This window comes from Pyrgilauda ruficollis, unplaced genomic scaffold, assembly GCF_017590135.1.
Source record: "Pyrgilauda ruficollis isolate IOZ18807 unplaced genomic scaffold, ASM1759013v1 scaffold6, whole genome shotgun sequence".
Lineage (NCBI taxonomy): Eukaryota > Metazoa > Chordata > Aves > Passeriformes > Passeridae > Pyrgilauda > Pyrgilauda ruficollis.
The window spans coordinates 10,216,878-10,241,361 of record NW_024527710.1 but is presented as its reverse complement, the minus strand read 5'-3'; the positions used below and the strand labels follow the sequence as shown (position 1 = coordinate 10,241,361).

The following is a 24,484-nucleotide window of genomic DNA, read 5'->3' as shown; positions in this document are numbered from 1 at the left end:
TGATTCTTAGTAGAAATCCTAAGCATGTGAGAATTTTTAAACTCTTACTCTTGGTAACATGTTTCAATGTCTTTGCTGCCTTAAGCATGGGTTCACAAAGGTAATGAGTGTGTTTCCATTGAGACTTCCCTTGACCAAAACAGATGAAAACATTATTATTTTAAATTACTTAATCTCAGTTTTTGTTGAATGAAAATATTGCCATAGCAGGTTAACTTTGTGTAATTGATAGAGAAGATAGTACTTTGGAAAGCTGTTTTACAGAGAAATTAATATATTGGAATTGTGTACTTTCCTTTTTTGCTTGTGAATAAAGCCATTAACACCGTGCCTGATAGCTCTGGAGACTTTCAGAATGCACTAAGAAATAGATTTCTGCTCTGTAGAAGTCTGGGTTTCTTCATCTCAGGAAGTTTAATTTGTCAATTTCTTTACAAAATTGTTCATATGCTGATTGCTGTATGAAGTGAAACTCGGAACGGGCAATGCTTTGTGTACGTGCTCTATCTGAAAGAAGTTTCTTCCTTTCTCCTGAGGGCCTGATCATGCCCTATGATTCTACATTAAACAAGAGAAATTGGATTTTCAGTGTCTCTCAAATTAAAATTCCTATATTCAGAGAGTATTGTTTGAGTGTTTGAGGTGAGAGCAGGCAGTAGAAGTTCTAATTCGAGTCTTGCTGCGTCTGGGGTTATAAAAACAGATTTCCACAGCTCAGATTATGCAAAGGACCTTACCTATATTATTTTTCTTTGGCTGCTTGTAATTTGCCAGTCAGCTGTTAGACAAGAGAACAGTGAGGATCATTCATTTCTTCAAAAGCAGCTTAGCTGAACTAGCACTACATGTCTTGCATCATTTTGTGTTTAAATTCGGAAGTGTTTCAGGATATAAAAGGTCCTTTTCCTTTGAGTTGTTGTCCACAAGATTCCTGTCACATTTAATGAGATCATACATGTCTACATCTTACTTGCAAAATGGAAATTTCTGAACATTATGAAAATGACAGACAACTTGGTTTTGCTTGCTGAGACCAAAATCTAAATGCTAAAACTGAGAATTAATCTATAAAGAGTGAACACTTGAACTATGCAGTGAAGACTCTCAAGTGTTTAAAACAATTTCAGCTTTACTGAACTTTCTCATGGGAGATGTTTACTAGTAGCATTAATTTACATTTTGCCACTTTTAAGTTCAGCTTGTATGCTGGTAAAAATGAGCTTTCAGTTGTTTATGGCACATTTTGTTGCTTTCCAGAGAAACCAAGGGTGGCAATCATTGCTATTAACAGCAGGAGTCTGAAAATTGTGCAGTGTAGGTAACACTTGTGGAATGTGTGTATACTGGATACTATTGAAACTTCTATCCAAGTGTTGGAAAGAGGAGTTTGGGGAGGGGAAGTATACACTGCATATGTGCCCTCATATTCCTGAGTGGTTAAGAATGGGATAGGAAGAAACATCTTTATGCTTAAACAGCAAAATGCAAAGGGAAGTAATTTTCTGTTTATGCAGACCAACAGTGGATTACTTGGCTTAAACTTCCTTAAAATAGGACTCTGAGACTGTTCCTTTCTGCATAAATCATTATATGCTGGCCTTTGCTTATAGTCAAATTAGTAACTTTCCATTTTGAGGTTGAACTGTCTCCTGTGCTCTCTTGGAACTGCTAATTCAAATTATATTGTAGTGTAGATACATGATTTTTTGTGCTGAGATGTTTAAGTAATGAGTGGTGAGGTATGCAGTGTCTGTGAGGCTGAATTTTTTCTCTTTCCTCCTTTTTTGGTGTATCCTATATTAGTTTTTTAAAGAACAAAAAAGAGGGGGGGAAAAAAGCCCAAACCACTTTTCTTTTCTTGTTTCTTGTAGGTTTATGGGTGTCTGTGTGCATAAAGGACAGCTGCACGCTCTTACTGAGGTAAGACTATTTCATGATATACATACTGAATATGAAATACTCAGTTCTCAGGACAGATTCTGCAATTGCCATTCTCCTTGAGTGGAGGTTCTTCTATGGTGACTGATGAGTTAACCACTCACTATTTGCTGTGTTAAGGGAAGACAGCAGAATCAGTCCTCAGAACTCCACTCACAGCCCTTGTATGTCTTTTCTCCTCAGAAGCACTTATTAAGGTGGAAAAAAAAATGACAGTAAGAACATAAAACTTCACTGATAACATTCTAAATGAGAGATGTGCATTACCATTGAGCTGCCCATAAATACTATTTGTTTCAGTGACATTGCCTTGTATTTAAGTCTTATTTATACTCCATTTGTACATTTCGCAAGTGAATCAATAACGTTTCAGCTGGGTTGTTACTGTATTCACTCCCTGCCACTTTCATATTACAGCTTAATCTAGGTCCCATAAAAAGGAATTATTTCATTGCCCATGTACCCTGGACAAGATTTAGGTATCAAATATGAAGCTGAAGTTTCCATTCATGTGAGTTCCCACCCAGCTTTACTGGGTAGTTTGTTTAATCCCCCTGTACTGCTCAGAAAAACAAGAAGAGAGTATTCTCTTATTAGGAACAGTGCTGCCTGTTTTGAGTCAAAATTGATAAAATGCTTTTCCTGTTGAATTAGTTTGAGTGCAGACTGAAAGAAAACTCACGGTTTGTAAAGTTAATGTTTCTTATTTACTTCTGTTTTGTAGGAACTGCTCAATTAAAAGATTAACCCTTTCCCACCTTCCAAAGACAAGTCTGTTATTAATTAGCAATTTAAGCAGGTTCCTGGTATGGTGTGCTTGCCAAGAACTGCTGTAAAATGAGGAGACTGAGGAGCTGTATGCCAATTAGCAGGACATGTGTCACCATAGCTTTCTGTAACTTACAGATGCCACTCTGAGGCAAAGATGCACATATGTGGGCAGTGAATTTCTTCACCTTCTGGGGTGACAATATTGCAGTTTTCTCATTCTAGCTGCTATTGTAGTGATGCACTCTGGTTCAGTGTCTGCATTTCCAGTGGAGCAAAGGTAAAGACACTTCTAGAAATTTCAAGATACAGCATGAGTGTGAGCACTTTGCCCTGAGAGGGACAGTTTATTTGATTTATTCTTTCTCAGTTTTTTTTTTCTCCTCCCTGTGCTCAGTAGAAGAAACATTCCTAAGATGGCTGATCAAGTTATTCAGGCAGGCTTTGCTAACATTATTGCTGATTTCTTTTGGCTATGTGGTAAATTGAAACGGGGAGGTTTTGGGCTATTCCACTCACTAAACATTATCGTAGAAGAGGTGGAGCTTCATAATGCTTTATTGTACTAAAACTTGGAAGATTTTGCTCAATGTGGGTTTTTTGTTTGGTTATTTTTCTCCCTTCCTTCACAGCAGTTGCTTACCATTTAAATAACCCTCCCCACCCAAAAAGCCAAGAAAATGAAAACAGCACAGATGCTTCCTCATAGTGAGCTAACTTTGTAGCTGCTGCTTTGTTCAGCTATTTTTGAGTTCTTGGCAAGCAAATAAATCTAAGGAAGACTTCAAAGAATAACTTTTTATAGTTATAATTAAGAATAACAGAAGAGATTCCTGAAGCATCTTGAGACCAAAAAGGAAAAGAAGTTTACTGTAACACTTTGAGAAACAGAATAGCTTTAGTGACATGTTATAAAAATATAATTAGTGATTCCTGCTTTTCTTCTGTGGACAAAGGTGAGCATTTAATGCCTTCAATAGGAAAATCCATGATAGAAATGGATGTTGTAGTGAATCCACACACAGTTTTGCCCAGTAACATAGCTATTTTTTGATTTTATAGAGCTTTTAATAGTCAAAAACTGTATATGTTCCAAGCGGTGGAATTGCCTTTCTGGCAACATTTTTCATTTTCAAGTGTGTGTAGAGTAATAGTTGAATTCTGAAGGCTTCTGGAGGTTGGAGAAGGGGGCTGAAACGATGAGCTGAAGGAGTTATTAGTAAGACAGGGTGAATCACCAGTTCAAATATAGCCCAGGAGGATAAACAAATTGGCCACTGTCTCGTGGCTTTTTTCAGCTTGTGGTCCACAAAGGTGGTCTCCTTGCTCCCAGTGCTCAGCATAATTGACACCAGCCTGGCACTACAAGTGCTCAGAACTTCTGCCAAGGTTTCAGTTCTTCAGAGATGAAACTGTTGATTTGGAGGCCCATTGGTCAATAGGTGTCTGAGTCACTGTAGTGAGAATCCTCTGGCAATTGCCTGTGCTGGACCTGTTCTGTAATGAGTTTAATTATCCCTTCTTGTGTTTTGAGAGTACAGTTGATGATGTACCTATGTATGAGGGATACAGCATCACTTAGAGCTTATGTCTGCGGGCAGCATGATGGGCAATCATGTTTATTTTATATATGTGAATGTTTCCATAACAGAAGAAGTTGAGAACTTGTGCCAAATGTTTGGTGACTGGATTTAGACAACTTGTGCTATTAAAAGGCAAGGCAACCTCAAATGGTGTTAGAAGAGCACTGAGGATTTTGTAAGCCTGTTAAGGGGCTGCATTAGGAATATGCAGCACTTTGTTATTGGAAGGCAGAGTTTGAAGCATTACAGATTTCTTTTCTTGCATGTTTACAGACACGGGAGGCTTAAACACAGGAGTGGGTCATGCAGAGCAGGTTTTTGCCTGAGGAAGGTGTTGATCCTTGTATGCCTTGGGATTTTCCCTTTTGGCAGCATTTTGTGTTGATCTAATTTTCCTCTCTCAAGTGGTTTTTGTTTTTAAAACTCTTGAGCAAGAGGCAGTTTCTGTTTGTTTTGGTTTCTTTTTTTTTCAAAATAAGAATGGAATTGTTTAATTATAGACTGCACTAGGACTTTGGCCTTGTTCTGAATCCACAGTCTTATCAGTTTTGATAATCCAATATTTTTTTTAAGTTCTCAAGCCAGAAGCTATGGTATATGCCTCTTCTGAAGTAATTCAATATCCTTAGATTGACAGAGCAGCTTAGGCTGCCAAGGACCTCTATCCCTGCAAGCACTAAGTTAAGAAACATTTAAGGAAAGCAAAGTAAATGCTTTAATAGGTGTATCATCCAAATGAGCTGGCAGGCATTAGACTGCCTCACTAATGTTGAGCTCATGAGCTCAGATTTGCCATGCTTGTTTTCGCTAAACCCAGAAACTGGGTATTCCTTTCTCAGCATTCAGCTCTAATCTGAAGCTGCTGATTTGTTTCTTCAGCTACAGGAATCTGCAGTGCTTCGTGCTGTACTTGCATGCCTCTCCAAACTAATTTCAGCCTTTCCCTCAGGCCTCTCTCTGTTTTCCAGCCACTTTCCTAATCTGACAACTCTCTTCACTTCCATTTCCTGGCACACAGCAGTATCATAAGTCTGGAGAAACTTGCAGAGTCTCTGGTGTCAGCATGGGATGCTGCAGAGCTTTCAGAGGAAGACAGTGTGTGCTCAGGGGACACGGAGCCCGAGCCAGTGGGGAACAGCCATGGCTCAATAGCAATTGGGTATGATTTTATCCCATACACATCCACCATGGAATGGCTGCATGAGCAAACATCCATTTTAGATGGAAGACAAACAAATTTGTGTGTTGTAGGTTTTATAGGTCTGTGCTATTATACTGAAATAGATAACATAGCAGCATAAAGTCTAGCATATAAAAGCCACTTAATACCTTCTTGCCGATCTTGAATTGTTTGTTGAACTCAGTTAAACAGGTTTATCTGAATTTAAGAGACGGGTCAGGCTAAAATATTGTTATAATTAGATGTATATTTATATGTGCACAGAATGAGTCATACAGCTTGATAATTCTTTCTGGAAGGAAATGAAAGCCTTGGCAGTTGTGTGTATAGAGGATGAGGAATGGAAAGTTATTGTGTGTTGATTGGGATACCTTGAAATTGCAGTGCTTTGGGGACAATAGTTAATTGTTGCAACAGAAGTTTTATGACTATTAATTCATACTGGATGATAGTAAAAATGTGTGCAAATGCACTGCTGCCACAATCTGATTGCTCAGTGTGGGATCTGACATGCATTGGAACTTTCTCAGGCAGAGAGCAGGGCTGTTGCAGTGTGGTAGGTGGGTGATGGAGGGGTAGGACAGTATTATTTCAGCCAGCAGCTGTGTGAGCTGAGAGCTGCCTGAGATGCTCTCCTGAAGTCTTTTACATTTGATCCTTGCTGGTGAATTGCAGTCAGACTCATGGAGCACATGATACCACACCAGATAGCTGGAGTGGAATCAGAAGCATTCAGTTGGGCAGCCATTGTTTTCAGGTGCTGTTTCATGTTTACAGTGGGAAAAGTGCTAAAGCTCCCTGTAATGAAAATGCCAATGTCCTTTGAAGAGAGAGGGTTGTTTTCAGTAAGTTCTTTGGTGATAACTGAGAACTTCCTTTCTCTGCTTTCCTTCTCAACACCAATAATTTAAGTAAACAATAAATGCAATTAGTGGAGTTTCAGATTTTTGAAGACCTTCCTTTTTTAGCATTTTTTCTTTTTTACTTTTGTAGATAGCACTAACTAGAAGAAAAAATATTGAAAGCTTAAAAATTTCAGAATTGTTTCAGTTGTGCTGAGTCCTTTTACAAGGACTAGAAGGTAAGTTCTTAAGGTGGGAAGGTTCTTCTGACATACAGCTTTCACAAGGAGAGTAAATAATTAAAACTATTTCATTCTTCTTTCTTTTTTCCTCCCCTCAGTTCTTGGTTATCTTTCTGTGGAGGGCCTTTGACTCTAGAATGGAGAAAACTGGACAGACATCACTTAGGTCTCTTCTTCTGAAGCTCTATACTACAGCTAAAATTGTAGTAGTAGATAGTGGTTGTAAATATGTAGTGATACATTGCCTTCCAGATGGCAATTGCACACTTGTGAAAGTTTTAAAAAGGCCTGAAATACCATTCCTTCCCTGCTCCCTCCTTGCCTCATCTCCTGTAAGACTCTCTAATCCCTACTTTTGTTCCACCAGTGTGATTCATACTGTTTGAGTAACTTTAGTTTTACTCATGTAGCACTACAAATATTTAACTCGGCTTTGGTGCTGGCAGTAGGCTGTCAACTCTGGAGAACTTGGTGTCTTTGGAACTGTAGTTCCTATTAGCAGTCATTCTGCAAATATTTCATGCAGCAAAGGAATTGTTCCTGCTTTGGGTATTACCTGTTTACCAGCTGACATTTAGTTCCTGGCTAAGTTTGCTCTGGTATTTGTCAAAAAAAAAACCCAAAACCCAAACTATGGTGTGAAGTTGGTAAGCCTGAACTTGGAGATGACTGAAGAGAAAATCACAGTTGTGCTTAAGGTAGCACCAGATAGAAAAATAAAATAATTTAAAGGACTCTCATTTTCATCCTGTTAGAAAATATTACTTATTTCCTGGATACTGCTGTCCAATTTCTAGCAAAAACCCAACAATTCAGAGATTTATTAGCGAAGTCATTGAATTCATGTTAGGTAGGTACTATCTAATGTGTTCAATGAAGCCATACTGAGTAGAGGCTCCCAGATCAGTTTGTATTCCTTGGTATCTTGTACTTACTAATGCTTGTACGTGACCTCCCCTTGCTCATTGAAATATTTCTTAGACACTTTATATAGTCCTTCTGACTGAAGTATTGGAAAAAGAAAACTCAAAACGAGGAGGAAAAAAGCAGAGGGGTGGGAGAATGCTGAAGGTAATTTTGTCCTTTATCTCTCCTCAGGTTTTGGACCTAATTCTGCTCCAATTTGGTCTCATTTGCATACATAAAGCATCTCCCTTGAATGTATGAAGGTCTTGGGCAGTATGTAAAGTTGTTTTATGGTTTTGTGGCACTGGTCACTGCTTTTACTTTCTAGAGGAACAACATGAGCAATGGTGCAAGCTTCCTCTTGGATGTTTCTGTTTACAGCTCAGAAGATAGAATATATCTGTTAATTCTAAATGTCTTTTCTTTAGGAGAATGAGTCTTAATACAGAACAGTGTAAAGAGGGCATTTACTTTGGAGTAACTTAAAAAAAAATTATCATGCAATGATGACAAATGATCTTTCTGATTACTTCCAACAACTGACAGCCAGAATTTTTAAATGCCTCCTGGCTGTAGGATGCAGCAGAAGGACTGTGGTTTAAACTTTATAAGAACTCAAAGTATGCATAAAATTCTGCAGATTAAATTTATCCTTGTGATCTCTCAGCCAATGAATAGCATGACCTGTGGATTAATGCTGTAATAAACCTCTGTTTGCTGGCTCTATCCTCTTCTGTAGTTCAGATGCTTTTTGTAGCATTAATTGGAGCTACAGCTTCACTTTATGAATGAAGAGTCCTTTCAGTGGTGCTGGGCTAGTGCTGGAAAGCAACATGCAGAGACAATCTGGGCCTCCACAGGTATAAAACCCAAGCACCAGGAGAGTAAGTTTAGCTCTATTTCAAAGTATGCAGAGGTATTGAGTCCTCTGCTAAGCTATGGTTACTTTGCATCTTTCCTGGAATGGACTTGAGTTTTAGACCTGGATGTATTTAGTTCCAGGCATATATGCTCTGATGACAAGAATAGCTATGTGGTATAAAACTAGAAGTATCTGTTGGTATTATTTACTTGCCTTTTTTGCTGCTTTTGTTGTAAGACTAGAAGTCCAGCCAGCACATATCCATGTTATTTCCTGTGTTAATTTGGTTGTTTGGGTTGTTTAGCTTTTCCCTTACAGGAGTCATTAAAGTGAGACCTTGCATGTGCTTGCCTCAGGGTCAACAGAAAACCATTCACTCAGAGCCCAGGGATGTGACCTCTAGAGAAGAGTAATGTAACTGTGTCTGATGCAGCAGCAGTTGCACTCCCATTAATGACTGTGAGCAATCACTGTAGGACCCGAGAAGAGCGAGGTCATGGCAGCAAAAGTAGGGTTTAAAACAGAGTGGGGAGATAGCTCAGGAATTAGGAAGACTAGGCTAGTCTGTAATGTAAAAGGTGAGAAATCATTCCATTTCATTGGCACTGTTTTTTCCAGCACTAAATTAGGATGAAGGGATCACGAGAAGTCTCTTAGGGCTGTTTGCAACAGAATGGTTGAGGCTGGAAGGGACCTCTGGAGGTCACCTGGTCCAACCTCCCTGCTCAAGCAGGGCCACCTAGGGCCGGCTGGGGCTGGTTGCCAAGATCTGGTCATAGAATCACAGAATGGTTTGGGTTGAAAGGCACCTTGAAAGATCATCCTGTTCAAACCTCCCCTGCCATGGACACAGACAGCTTCCAATAAACCAGGTTGCTCAAAGCCCCATCCAGCCTGGTGTTAAACACTTCCAGGGATGGGGCATCCACAGCTTCTCTGAGCAACCCATGCCAGTGTGTCACCACCCCCACGGCAAAGAATTTCTTCCTAAGATCTAGATCTAAACCTACTCTCAGTTTAAAAGCATCCCTGCTTGGCCTTTTAAAAGGTCTCTCTCCATCTTTCCTGTAGGTTCCCTTCAGGTACTGGAAGGCTGCAATTAGGTAACCCTGAAGCCTTTTTTTCTCCAGCAGGAACAATCCCAATTCTCTCAGCCTTTCCTCAAAGGAGAGGTGCTCCATCCTTCTGATCATCTTGATGGCCCTTTATATTTCTGCTCTTGAGAAAAATTACTTATCTTGCCACAGAAAAATTGTTGCGTGTTAGTAGGTGCTTTAAAATATCTTGTTAATTCTATCATCCTTTATTAAAATAATAAAAACTATGGTGAATAGAGATAAGGTAAACATACAAGATGCAAAAAGCTGTTACTGTGTGCCTGTTTACTGGCACATCTGAATATTGACTTAATCTTTTGGGATTAAAAAATCCAACCAACTAAACTTGTACAGAAAGACAAACCTATTGCCTGTGCTTTCTGCTTCATTGCACACGAGCACCAGGACTCAGTTAGGGAGAACTCAAAAGTTTTATCACCTTTGTTGTTGCATGCAGTAGCTACCTACTGAAAGGAGAAAGACATAGGCAATAGGGACTTTTCTTACAGCTGAAAAATTAGGAAGCTTCTGTTTATATTCCAATATGAATGTGTTTATAAGATGACAGACCATCTAGCAATAGATGATAGCAAAGTCTCTAGCACTATCTTTTTGAAATTATAAAAATTCTGATTCTTTTAAGTGAAAAGCTTTGGGATGTGCTTTGGATTTCTTTTTTCAAAGTATAATTTTTAGCTTTTGCTTAAATTAATGTGACAAAAAAGAGAACTGTAAATGTGAGTATTAAGTACATGGATTTGTGTATGTATCTGACAAGTTATTTGTTTGGTACTACATATAGATCTTGGGCTTAGTTGTTTCTGTGTCACTTGCAAAGTGTTTTCTACTATATCTTTGATCTTTTTGAAATGCAGTTATAATTCTTTTTATAAGCTAGGTTTGGTACTGACACCTCCCTTCATCTCTTGATTGTTCATAGTAGAATTTTAAAAATACTTGTCAACACTTGAGCCATATTTGGTCTTATTTTTGCACTCTTCACAGCATATGGACTGTCAGTTTCAGTTTTGCTGGAACAGTTCACTTAGGTTCTCAGTTCAGGTTATAAAAAGTGGCTGAATGTGCTCTCAGCAAATGTAGTTTGTGCCTTGACAGCCAGCTCTACCTCATCTTTTCTCTGTGCTATGCGAGGCATTGTATTGTTTCATCTTCAAAGCAGTGTCCTTTTCCCTCTGGTTTTATTCTCTTCAGAGCAGTACAGCATGTCTCTTTTCAGCCTGAGACGTCCCCATATGAAAGACACACAGCAGTTTGCAAAACTGAAGAGACCCATTCCTGGTCCCTTGATGCTGTCAGTAAGCACAGGTGCCTCTAGAAGCAGCCATGCCCTGATCAGCTGGAGAGTGCTAGACAGACCAGCTGCACTGGCTTAGTGGTGGGGAGTGTCTGCCCTAACTATGTTTTTTTAAAGAGTGCGTGAGAAAGCGATAAAAGTTAAAATTCTGTTTTCAGTGATGGTTCAATATAGGTTATCAATTCTGAGAAAGCTGAGTGAAGGTCAAAAGAATCTGAGCATCCTCATCTGTTTCATCAGCTGAAGATGTTTCATTTTTGTTGAAATGATTCTGTAGACACTTGCACTGAGCTTGTTCAGCCAGCTGAAGAGTTGCAGACTCTGGTACCCATGTGTACCTTGTGTTGAGGTCTGAGTCAGGCTGATTAACAATAGGTGTTAACCTGACATCTGTATACATCAGTGGATGTAAAATCAAATCTAAATATGGTACATGTAATAAGTAAATTAGACTGTTTAAAGTAAGTAGAGTTTAAAAAGCTTGCAGAAAAGGGAGGGGGATGGTTATGGTTTTTAGAAAGCATCACACCATTTAAGTCTTATGTTGTAACTTTAAGCCTTCATGTATTATTTTGTAACATAAAGCAATGTGTCTAACACAGTGAAGTTATTTCACAGAGTTTAGACAAAGTACATATTCTTTACTTTTATATGACTTCCTTGGGAGCCTGATATTTTTGTGGATTTTTTAAAAAGAAAGAAGACTTCAGTCCCAAACACAGCTTGATGTGCTGCACATACCAAAAAAATCCATTTAAAATCACACAGGGGGGTCTGGCTTTCAATGACAGGAGGCAGGAAATTTAATGTTCTGACTGAAATTCCACCTCCAGTTCATACTCTTGCAGCTTCATGTTGTGGCATATGTGGTGTGCTTGACCCTTTGGTTCTTTCTCCAGCAAAAATGATACAGGTCTCTACAGGAGTTTCAGCTAAGTCTCTCTGATTTGTAGCTTTTCAGTTTTGAGTGCTTAAATATCAAAAGTGAGGTGTTTGGAAAGCATATAAAGGACCTTATTTAAGTTAGGTGATATTTCAAATATTTTTCCCCCACATCTGATGCTTGCTTACTTTTTTTTTTAAATGAATGAAAGCTAACCAATCTTGTCTGATTGCAGTGATCAAAGACCTGAGTTTCCAGAAAAACTCTTAACAGAATTTTTTAAAATCTGGTAGTTGGTACCTGGCCATGCAGAATGCAAGGGCCTTCATATTGGAAGGAAATTCATGCTGCTCTGCCTGGTCATGAAAATTATTCTGAAGACAGAAAGGTGGAATTGATTCTCAAAAAGTTGCAGTAAAAAGCTCAGTTACAGGAAGCAAAAAGCTGACAAAAACATTGTCTTCTGGAGGACACAAGCTGCCATTGCAGGCACTCTCTGAGGAGGGAAGCTGGCAGATCAGTTAAAGGAAAAACCTGCTGTGGGCTGGTGGTGACCAGGTAGATTAAACACTTGGGGACAACTCTGCAGACCAAGGCTGTGCTTTTACCAAAAGCAGAGAAGCAGTGAAAGCTGTGTGAGCCCTGCATTGTGCTGCAGGCAGTGGGAAGCTGCTTGGATGCATCTGCACTGTGTGGTTAGGCGAGAAGGGTGGGTTCTCACAAAAAGAAAGTTCAGATGTAAAAAGAGCTATAATCAGAGACACTAAAGAAGTCCTCATGTAAAGGCAGAAGCCATGATTTTTAAGCTAAAAGTCTAACTTGAGGTGCACAGTCTATATTATGCATGCAGGTGCTAGATGAGAAGTGATGAGAAACCAGTTATTTCAGTGAGAACTTCTGAGCTTTTCTCCCTTCCTCTCCTCTATTTTTAAAAGTTAAATCTTGGCTCTGCAGGCTATACCTTGGCTTTAATTATTTCCCCCTTCTCTCTCACAAGAGGATGATTGACTTGTTTTATCACTTCAGAGCCTGTAATAGTGCACAAGCAACTTTTATTAATTATTTTATTTGAGATAGGTGCATCTAATTATGTTGTGTTCTGAGGAAGCCTTGCTAAATATCTTGCTGGTGCTAACCTCTTCCTCCTTTTTAGAATGTCTCAAGGATAGAAGAAAGATAAGAGGGAGATAAATGTTCAACTGAAAACAGCAAGTTCCATTGTGTCATTCCTTGTCCCCTTCTGCCCATGTGTGAGGCACACACATGTGGGTGGGTGCTCTGTGTGTGGGTTGTGTGGGTTTTTTTGGGGAGGGGTTTTTAATATCTGTGTTTTGACACTCACTGTAAGCCAACTGGACCATTTGCCATTGCCTCAAGCAAAAAAGAAAAGCATTTTTGAATTTCCATCTGTGATTTCTTTTATTGGTGGCTAGGTTAACTAGAGTGAGGAGATGTAAACTTCTCAGCTGTCATGGTATGGGGTGGAGAGAGAGGAGGAGAGCTGAACACTATCTTGAGCACTAGATTTTCCTGTTACTTCTGTATATGAAGAGAGGTAGTCCAGTTAGGTACTGTGATGCTGGCCACTTTTTGCCTTGGAGTTTTTTTCTCACATATTTTCAGTAAATTCAGTTTGTATGTAGTGCTTTCTCTTATTTCCCCCCTTTGCAGTCTGGATCCCAGGAAACATACTCTTGAATTAACAAGCATTCTGTAGTTTCACTCCTCATTTTGATTTACTTATCAGCCATCCAAAACATTCAGAAACTGAACTGTACAAGAAAATTTCTTTAATGTTTGCTTTTGCACACCAGTACTAATAAAGGATCTTGGTGCCTTCTATAATTGGCAATAAAATGTTTGAGCACCCTCAAATATAAGTGGATGTGTTGAGTGGACGTGGGAGTGTTGAGGTTTGGAAAAGTACTCTGAAACAGCTCAAATAGAGTATTCCTTGTGCAGAATTTAAAGTTTGTACTATGAGAGGTCTTCATGTGCTGTAAGTTTTGCTCTCAGAAGATCCTTATAGCTGTTTCACAGACTTCAAAAAGTGAAGCAAAGGGCTTATTTTTCTGGCATATAATCTGTGGGCTGGTGCTGCTGTTATTTATGTGGGGAAGGTGAGAAAGACCTTATTTAAATGAGAAGCTCCTTGTTAGGAATTGCAGCTTATCAGCAGAACTGAGTCTGGTATGTTTGAAATGCTGTCAGTGTGGATAGAGCCTTCTGCTCTTAACAGAAGTGTTATTGTAGAGATGCTGTTTCTCTTGCCTGTGTCAGCAACAAGGTACTTTCTCTTCTATGCCTGTGTGCTAATTTATGCCATATTCCAGATTCTTATCTGCACTGAGACTGGGCTCCACTTAGAATCCAAATGGTTGTGACTTCAGATTATAAATGCAGGGTTTTTTGTTAGGCCTTCTTTGCTTTCTGTGGTTTTTTTTTTTTTTCTACTAATATAATTACAGGAAAAATGGTTATCAAGGTCGGTTTGTATAGATATACTGGGAGTGTTTTCCGGTTCCAACAAAATAAGCTGATTTCCTGCAGTATTTCAGACCTGAGTATGAGTGAGCGTCCATAAAACTGCCTTCATCCATGTGGGTTGTAGCAATGCATTGTTGCTATGTGCCTCTGCTGAAGACTTACCAACAAGAATCTGTTTGTAGCAGCAAGCAGCCAAGTGAACATTATGTTTTGATTGAATGGAATGACAGAAAAGGGCTAAATTCAGCACACTGACCATAAGAGCTGTTGGAATTAGAGAATTAGAGGAAGACAAATCTTGCTGAATTCTTTTCCATGCCAACGCTTGAATGTTTGGAATGCAACAAATGGTTTTCATTACAGCTCCTTCCTGAGTTAGTGCATGTTAATTCTTGTTTGCCCTTATAAAAGAAGCCATGCCTGTACATGCCTTTACAGAAGGAGGAGCCAATGAATTAATCAATGCCACGACTGACACACAAGAGGAAACAGAGGTAGATCTATTGCATTTCTTGGCTTTTGGTTCTGAGTTCTGAAGAGTGGCCAGGCTATGGCAGTTGACAAAGCTGACCCTTTCCTCTGTGAATAACTGGCACTTAAATTTATTTTAATCCTGTAATGGTTAACACCTTTAAAGAAAACACATAATTTTTTATTAAGGAACAAGATTGGTAGATTTTTTTATTGGTAGAAAAGCAGATGAGAAATTGATTTGAAATTGATTGGGTTACAGATTCTTTTCCTTCAGTTTTTAGCAACTGAGGAGCAGGAAAGTAAAGGAGCCTTCAGATGAAGACTTTTGGCTTTGCTTCTGTTCTTTCAATCAAGCTGTTTTTCCAAGCCTCTTGTGCCCTTGTGATCCCTCATTAAAAAGTTTGATCTTTGTTCTGAAATGTGTTTGCTTCACCTGTGTTCTCTTTCAGTATTTGTGTGTTTCTCCATGGCAATGTTAGTTGACCTGCTGAGCAAAAATATACTCACCCAGCCCAAATTCAATATACAACTTGTTCTGTTTCAATGATTAATTTATTTTGTTTAAAACAATCAATGGAAATGGAAGGTTACTTGGGTCAGAGGTACTTGGGTCAAATGGTTTTGTAGATTTTTAAATTGTGGGTTTTTAACAAGTGGAGGTCTAGGAACCAACTTCAAATTTAAAAAAATGTCAATTTAATCTCATTGTCAATCTCGCTGTATCAACTTATATTCTCATATTGTAGTTTTGAACATAGTGATCCTGTCTTTTTTTTTCCAGTTCTGCACAGCTGAAGCTAATGAAAACAGTTTGGGGAAAGGGCAAAACTTCCAGTCCTTCCACTGTAGCTGATTATGCCAGTTGTGGCAGAAGGGTACACTGGCTTGTGCAGAAGCCAGAAGCCTTCAGAGTAGTCACTCAGAGACTGCAGAGTGTGACAGATGACTGCTGAATGCATGAGAACTGAAGATGCGGTTGTGTCTTCCTTGAGATAGGTGGTCTGAAACTGGTTTTAAACTTCTGCAGAAAGCTTAATGAAAAGCTCTCAACTTCCTTTTATTAGGCATGAGAGTTACCTTCTTACTTCCAGCATTAGAAATGATACAAGTGTGCAAGCTCTGTCTGTTTTGACACTCTTTCATGCTTTTGTCAATCACATCTGCAATACTTTATTTTGCTTTCCGGAGTATTTGTACTTATTCTGGGTTTTGCTCTGATGTCTCCCTTCTCCACGCAGAAGGTGCTACTGCCACAATTCTAGTTTCTCTTTTCTCCTGCATCTCTTATCTGTTTCTTCAATGTGTTTTAGCAGTATATTCATTTGTTGCTATCTCAATGTTTGTCTTGTGTTCTAGATCCCTGGAGCTCTTACTCTTTACTTGCCTCCTTCGGTTTGTCACCTTAAATGAACTCTCCACACCTACTTTTCTTAACCACTTAATGCCTTGTCTTTGGCAACATTTGGCCAACAATACAGGAGTGTCTTGTGGTTATTTGTTGCTTTTCAAATGACAGGCAGTGACATTTAAAGTCATCTAAATGGCAGGCCAACTTTTTTTTTCTGGCTTTCCTGTGTAGTATCTGTTGGCTTATTTATGTCAGACCTACACACTGAAACAGGATTGGTTTTCAAAACAGCATTGAAAATTCTTTGCAATTCCCATCAGTCTTCTCGGTCAGACTTGGCAATGTTTGGAGTCTTTGTTTTTGAGAAATAACTGTTAGAATTGAACTGTATGAATCCAATGTGCCTTTTCTTTAAAAGTGTCTTCTCATATTAATGTTTAAACTTCTGTTTTGATTTTTGAAGTAAAATCTGACAGCTGAAGTTGGGTATTATCTGATCACTGAAGTTCATTATTAGTCTCTTGAAATGAAGCATGTAATGCTGTGCTTAAGTACTGTTATATGCTGAATTTCTTCATTTCATATGCTTGAGTCTGATAATGTGACTGCAATTGTGTTACAGAGCAGCAGCCTATTATGCTGATTTTAGGTTAAAGTAGCATGACTGTTGTACAGGGATAAGTTATACACTGCTGCTTCTGCATTTCATAGCAGTAAATGATAACATCAGAAACCTCTTCTAGGTTCTTTGATCCAGCAATCATCTGTGCTTGGCTGAACTTCTGAGTAACTTGTCCTTCAAAGGAGCTACTGCCCTCTCTCTTCATAATATTTAGGAGAGGTACCAGAAATGCAGTTTAACTGAACTTTTGTTTTCACAACAAAAATATAAGCTCTTACCTTGGATTTTTAAAAGAATATTTTTGTGGACTAAGATGCCAGGTCTTTTAAACCAGTGTTCAACTTGCTGTGTTAAGTTGTAGTAAATGCAAAAATAAACAACCTATAGCTGCTGCTTTCAGACTGGCAACAGATAAGCTGGCTTTTCGTGTCCAGTTACATGACAGAAAAGTAGCATGAGGAATAATGGGTAGCTGTTTCACTGCAACCTGATGATACAGGGTTTGAAAAGGTCTGAACACTGCTCTATTTAGCTGTGATGTCTCTAAGAAATGTAGTGCCCTTTGCCTTCATTGTCATGGCTCAGTCAGATCTCTGTTCCAATTGCTTGTAGACTTATGTGATGGCTGTTGTTGTTGTTGTAGTAGAATAATGTTTTGAGATAATGTGTGTGCTGTAGCCTTACTGTGCCAGTACTGTGTCAGGGACAGAATAAAATCCAGTGTTCTCTTTGGGAGAGGTGCATTTTCTATCCTTCAAGATAGAAAATCCAGTGTTCTCCTTGGGAGAGGTGCATTTTCTATCCTTCAAGATAGAAAATCCAGTGTTCTCTTTGGGAGAGGTGCATTTGCTATCCTTCTTACCACACAGAGCTGATTTGTGCCAGTAAGAGATTGAGAACAAGTATTTTTCTCTTTCAGTTGCACTGGCAATTAGGAAGTAATGTACATAGTTTGTCTGTCCTGAAAAGGCATTGTTGAACTCCTCTGAAAAAAATAGGCCATCAGGCTGGCTGTTTGCATTATCAGCCTGAATGACTGGAAGAATTGGATTACTTACATGATGCTGACTGAGGGAGCACTGTGCAGTGCTTGCCTTAGGAACAATTCAGATCTCTGCATGCAAATATTACCTGCTGGCCAGATCAACTAAAGCCTTAAAGATGTCTAGGAAAATCTTAGTTCAGTTGTTCACTTGATGGTAAGCCTCATGTGCTTCATAGGCATAGAAATTAGAGCCACAGCCAGAACTCACATCTCTGATAAATGAGGGCTGTGCACTTGCTGGGTGGCAAGGAGGCCTGGTGGGTTTTGGTAGATATGCTGGAAGCAGGTTTGACTGTCTCTTTTGTAGCTCGTGGATGCTGCGTGCAGTGTGTGTCAGCTGCTGTCCAGCCCATCTAGAATCTAGTCCTTGCAGTTCAGATGGGTGAATGACCCTGCAAGCCTGTTTGACTGGAAGAGTGCTGCAGGAATGTATATGTTGGATGCACTTAACTAATATGGCAACAATGGATCAAATCAGTAGGCTGCTGTATTGAAAAGGAAAGCAAGAGTGTGCTCAATATAGTAGCCAGCTATTGTCCCATTTCATTGTGTGTGTCAATACTCCTAGGGGCTGCTTGTTTATTAGCATTTCTGAAGCAATTTGTGTCATGGAATAGCACAGTTCAGAGAACAGAAAATGGAAGCTAGGTCAGTGATTCCCTCCCCCCTTGCATTGTCTTTCCGATGAATTCAAGTATGGTGGTGCTTTATGGATGGTCTGTTACTGGCCTGTCAGAAGGGTGAAATGGTTTGGGATAATTGCTAAGTGTCATTTTATAATTGAGTTATTCAGCCAAGTGCTTTGGTGCTTTCTGTTCCAGGTTGGTCAGTATTGTTCCAATTTGAACATGACTGGATGAGAAGTGCTGTTTGCACTGTTTCAAGGAGGCTGAGAATATATAACATGTTACTGTAGAAATCTTAGTTGCAGTTTTTTCCTTAAGCATGACAGCAACTTATGTTTAAAAAAAATTCTAATTTTATTGAGCCTGGGTTTTGGGATTTGGATTTTTTTTTCCCTTGCGTGCTCTATAAGGTCATCTAGTTCCCCTAGGGGTTCAGATAAAAGAAATGAGAAAGATCAAAGCTGGAAAAGCTCAAAGCAGCATTGTTTCCAACTCTGAACCAGGTTGGCTACAGCTCTAGTTGGTCTTGAAAATCTCCAAGGATGGAGATTGCATAGCTTCAGGGTGACCTGTTGCAGAGCTGCTCTGCCCTACTGGCACACGAACTCCTAGCACAAGGAGCAGGTTGTTCTGGAGAGAAGGGCGTCTTGCCCTGGGCTGCTGGTGAAATGCGCTGCTGTGCATGGGCTGGGATGAGCCCCATTCCCGAGGGATGCGCACAGGAGCCCCCGGCTGCTTTGTGGGCTCTGTGCCAGGTAAAATCGCTTTGTGCCTCCTCTGCCCCAACAATTTTGTCTCCTTAAATAGTTACCTGTGGAACCTGTGTATCTGCTGAAAGGGTTTTCAAAATTCACTGGTGAGATGAGCAGTGGGTGGACCTGAGCTGTAAGGAAGAAGCTGTTTCTTGCAGACTGTTGAGGTGACCTGTGACCCCCAGACTTACCAGCAGAGTCCAACTTGTGTGTGTTCTTTCCTTGCTGTAGCTCAGTCTCGGGAGATCAGCTACATCCATCCATACTGCAGGGTGTGTGGCTCATGTTTGCCTGGTGTTCCAGGCTCCAAGACACAAAGAGCCACAAAATACAAGCAATTTCCAAGTTTCTGAAAGAACAAGAGCTGCAATTTAGGGTTTTCTTTTTAACATGAGAATGGTGCCACACGTTTTGTTTGAGTGAATAACACAGGAAAGTCGTTTGAGAGAGAACTGGAGATCTGTGTGGCACAAAGAAGTGAAGTTGGTGCAGTCTGGCGCAGGGATACATATATGTGTGGGTTTCCTTGACAGAAGTCACTGCACTGCTGCCAGGTTTTCCTTCTGGAGCGAGCTACTCTCTTTGCCTGGTCCCTGGTGGGGAACTGGGGCTGGGAGCGTAACAAGAAGCTGCTTAAACACTACGTAGCTGCTGATGTGGTATAAAGGGTCTATACATAAAGCATAAGCTGTGCTGCTGTGGTGATTATTCAAGCACTGGAGTTGCCTTAATATAGCCCTTAACCTGGGCTATATTACTTAGTAACACTACGTAGCTGCTGATGTGGTATAAAGGGTCTATACATAAAGCATAAGCTGTGCTGCTGTGGTGATTATTCAAGCACTGGAGTTGCCTTGTCTTAACCTGGGCTATATTACTTAGTGTCATTTAGGTGCTGCTTTGTTTCGCTGTCTCTTGTAGCATTTATCTTTTCCTTATTGTGCTTTCCTTTTTGTGAGGGCTACCGTTTGATGGGGTTGATGTAGTACTGAACACGGGGAATCATGTTGCTAATTAGAACGCGTAGATACAGCAGTGAAAAAATAGAACTTACAGCAGCACATTGTAATATTTTTCTTTGATGCTGTCTCAGTTTAAGGAAACTCGGAATTTGATCAGGCTCCATTACCTACACTTGGATACTTAGCTCTGCCTTTGTTGATTAATTCTATATGAAAGTCAGCTCTGCATTGTTTTTGCCCTAATTTTCCTCAAGCTGGAATGAGAGGGTGATATGATATTGTAGGGGTTTCTGAAGGGTCTGTTTAAATACCATAGAGTTAAAGCAGTGGTGGCTGTTGCATCTTTAATATGAGGGCATTGGTACAGGGAGACATTTTCAGCTTCTCTTGATCTGCAAACTTTGTGCCTGCCAAGCCTATATGAAAGAAAGGTTTTAATGTGTAACTGAGCTTAAGTCACTTGTTGTAGTGATGAATTTTACATTCCTGACAAAATATTAAAAGTTAAATAATTAATTACAAATGTTGCTTTGTCTTTTCAGTACATCAATTGTGGTAACCTGGAACAGCTACTAGATGGCAACCAGCATCTGCCCTGGACGGTGAGGGTGAAACTGGCATATGACATTGCTATGGGAATCAGTTATCTTCACTATAAAGGCATTTTCCACCGAGACCTTACATCCAAGGTACCGTTTATAAAATTAAGGGAACTTACTAATGAAGGTACCAAAACTGATGGTTGGGTTTTCTCCCTTCCTCCATTCCATACAGAGAATTGCTATTATATAAGGTGTGATCTAAGACATTTTGAGAAACAAATTGAAATGCTCTTTGTAGAATTAAAACTTTCCTCAAAACATGTTCATACTTTGTATGGAAACTAGAGAAATTGTTATCATGAAGGAAGATCATCCCTTAAATGAGTTCAGATTAGGATTTCTCATAAAGCAGCTGCAGAGTTTTTCTAGTTCTGAATTCTGGTTCAGTAAAGTATTTAAATCCCTGGATAATTAAGCACAACAATCTAACATTTGGAACAGGTTAATCGTATAAAGAACCCAAATTGAGGGGATTATTACAAATGCACTTCAAAATCTCCTTGTTGTTTTTGTTTCCCTGTGTATTTCACAAGTCTTCTGTAGGAAGAGTGACCTTTCATTACTAATTCTACCTTAAGTGCTGTGTACAATCCTGGTTTATGTTTTTCATTTTTAAAGTCAGTAAGATCAATATAGTTTGCCTAACATTTTCAAATTTTGATTTTTTTTCCCCAGAATAATATATGAGTGGCAGAGTTTTCAGTGGACATAGATTTATTTTTTTCTAGTTGCTTTGGTGACATGTTTCATGACTTTAGTTGGCTGAAGTAGCTGGATAATTCAAGCTCAGCTAGAAATATTGACATAGGAGCACTATGCTGTGTGAGCAGATTGTCCCAGTATTCACACTGGCTCTTACCACCCATTGCAGCCTGTGCTGAGGGCTTTGCTGTCCTGTCTGTCCTGTTGTCTGGTGCTAATGAGCTGGTTCAAACTCACTGGGGGCCTGCAACATGAAAGTCTTTCAAAGCTCTTCTTGAGAAGGCTTCATCATGCCACTTCAATCAGAAGCATCCAGAAGAATGTTAATTTAGTCTAAAAGGAATTATTTTTTAGGATTAGAAGCAGTTTTTAGCAATAAAACCACAACAGAGTGTGTTTACCAATGAGGCTACTACAGTTTTAGGGGTTTTTTTAAAGTTTCCTTAGTGCAGTGTTAAACAGATGTGGAGTCTGCATTTAGTCAAGGTGAAAAAAAAAAGTTCAGCTGGTAGATGAAAGAAGTACTTCAGTGAAGTCATAAACTACTTTCTTGGCTGTTCTTTCAAGTGAAAGGCACTGAATTCTGTAAGGCAGAATATCAAATTTATGAAAAATGCCCAGACTTGGAGTCATGTCACTTTGACATGATACACTCAGAAAGCTCCATTTCAGTCACCTTGGAGTGTGCAGGTAAGAGATCCATAAATATATCTGAAAAGACAGCTTGGTGTTCCCCTTTCTTTTTCAGTTCAGGATGTATTTTAGTGCATTTAAGAGTAGAGTTACTGCAAAGAACTGAAGTAACTAAGGAGAACCGAGTGCCTGCAGCATTTATTGTAACACGTTCTGTGATGGTCAGTCATATGAAAATCCAGTTCCCGGGCTCCCTGTGAATGCCTTTGTTCCCAGCTTTACATAACTGTATGTCATTCTCTGGAGCTGCCCTGCCAGTGCTTCAGTGTTATCTATTGTTGAATGCCAATTGTTTGGAAAGCTGCACCCGCTGGGAGGGATGTGGGATGTCCCAGGAAGAGCAAACTCATCAGAGGCCACGGGAAGTAGTTAAGGTTATTGAAAAACAAATGAACAACAAATCAAACCCCAAGAATTCACTAGCAGTTATGCTATATTTGGATGGTTCTTACACTAAAGTTATAGTATCTGTGTGGGTCACATGGAAAGCTGTCAGCTCTAAGAATAATAGAGAATTTAACTGATGACAGCGGTAGTCTGTATTTTTCAATTTCTTTGGGATTTTGGGTTGTTTTTGTGTTGTTTTGGTTTTTTAAGTTTAATTAATTTTTTTAAAAATTTTTTAACACTTTCCTTGTTCTATTTGGAAAGGAAGTAGATGAAGCACCTTAAACACTGGCCTTAAACACTGACCTTAAACAACTCTTGTATTTTATTAGCATATTAAGGTATTGATGAAATAAACTTTAAATCTGTTGGGCAAACTACTCCCCTTTTGGGCAAATGTTTGCACTGCTGGCAGGCTAAGGCTAAGTTTTTAAATAGCAACTTTGTTCCAAAGCAAAGCAATGAAAATAACCGTAGGTAAAACCTGTCACCAAAATTTTCAGTTCTCAGACTACAGCTTTTGGCCACTGCTTGAGAATATGCCTTGGCTTTTACCAGGTTTGTACTGGTGATAGGATGAGTTGTCTTCAGTCTTACTAGTAAATAGTCAGTGTGTGAGCAAGCTGAAGGAAGATGTGATGGACTCTTGCCTTGGGAGAGAACTTGCATTGATCAAAGGCAAATTCAATACTATTCTGTATTGTCCTTTATTCTTCAGTAAACTTCACTAATTGATGGGATGGCTTTATTATTCAAATGAAGGCAAAGACAAGGGTTTAAGACATCTGCAAAAGTCAGAACAGACTGAGCTTGCAAGGTGGGAGAAATGGAGTATTTTTCTATGAAACTTGCTGGCCTTGACTGAAGTGTGAACAGAATTAAACAGATTTTCTGTGCAGGAATGTCTCCATGCTTTACATGTTACACTTGGGACGATAGCCCACTGCAAACAGTCCCTTTAATATGAATTTTACTAATTTTAATTAATTTAGACCCATACTTCTGCCTTTGTTTCTGGTAAACCTCTAATTCCTGCAGCTTCTTGGAGTGGATGGTGTGATACATAAATTTTACTGTGTCAGTTGTAGCAGAAGAGTTGTCTTGCTCTTAGCGTTATACGTGTCAATGTACTTGATGCCTAACAATTTAAAGAAAGAAAAGTTCCTGTCCCCTGCCAATCTAAGATTGGAAAATAAGTGTGTTGGGCTATTAGTATATAGCAGGGTGATCTTGCTTCCTAATTGCACCATGTGGAGAGGAACAGAACAGCATTGATACTGCAGGAGGCCAGAGGGAAGAACGGTAGAGAAGAGTAGATGTAGGTCATTATAGTCGATGTGACAGCCCAGGGGCATGTCAGCCCTCGTATCCCACTGGTGCCCTTCCCCATGGCCTTCTGTCAAAAAGAGAGGCAGTGCTGGTTAGAAGGGATGTGCTGCCCCGACAGCTGCTGCTTCCCCCTGTCATGAGCAGCTCAGTGCCTGGGCTCTGGGCTTGGGCTGCTGTAGCTGATCAGGCTGAGCTGCCCTCCTTGATAGCAGCAGCCTGGCTTGAATCTGTCAGAAGGTACGAGTGGTCAGACTGGCCTTTTGCAGCCTGCACAGAGTAGGGGTGTGGGCAGAGTGACTTGGACTTTTTATAGGCCCAGAAATGTGGTGTCCACACTTCTGACTTTTCATGAAACGATTTACATGGAAATGAAGCCACAGATGGGTTCTGACAGGCAGCCTTGTTGGCTTATTCCCTGGTCTTGGTCCCTGCCAGTCCCTGGCTGGGGTTTATCCTCTGTCTTTTTGCCTTAGTCATGCTCTCAAATTCCTCACACAGCATATATTGTTCTACTCTGTCCCAGTCTACTCTTTGAAGAGATGGCAGCAGAAGCATCTTATACAGAGATCTCACCACGTTTCAAGTTGAGAACATGCCAAATTCGCTATGATACCATAGACTGATATTTTGACAGTTTATACCCCATCTCTAAAAATCCGCTACCAAAACTCTTGATGAAAAACAAACAGGCAAACCTCCAAACAAATGCCTTTTAATTTTGCAGAATTATGTATAATTGAAAACAAGGTTTTATAATCAATATTAGGTTGTGAGCAGTTTTGGGGAATATTGTGACCTTCATTGATGATAAAATCTATGGAGAAATGATAATCTCTGGG

The 24,484-nt window shown here is 39.6% G+C and overlaps 1 protein-coding gene across 2 annotated transcripts in view; it reads left to right on the top strand.

Moving 5' to 3' along the window:
* The window catches only part of TESK2 (testis associated actin remodelling kinase 2), a 74,861-nt gene that overhangs the window by 32,641 nt on the left and 17,736 nt on the right, over positions 1 to 24,484 (top strand). For both annotated transcript variants that reach the window (XM_041483153.1, XM_041483154.1), the window contains 2 exons: positions 1,872 to 1,920; positions 20,475 to 20,621. In XM_041483153.1, coding sequence (XP_041339087.1) covers positions 1,872 to 1,920; positions 20,475 to 20,621 — 196 coding nt within the window. The remainder of the gene's footprint in view (positions 1 to 1,871; positions 1,921 to 20,474; positions 20,622 to 24,484) is intronic.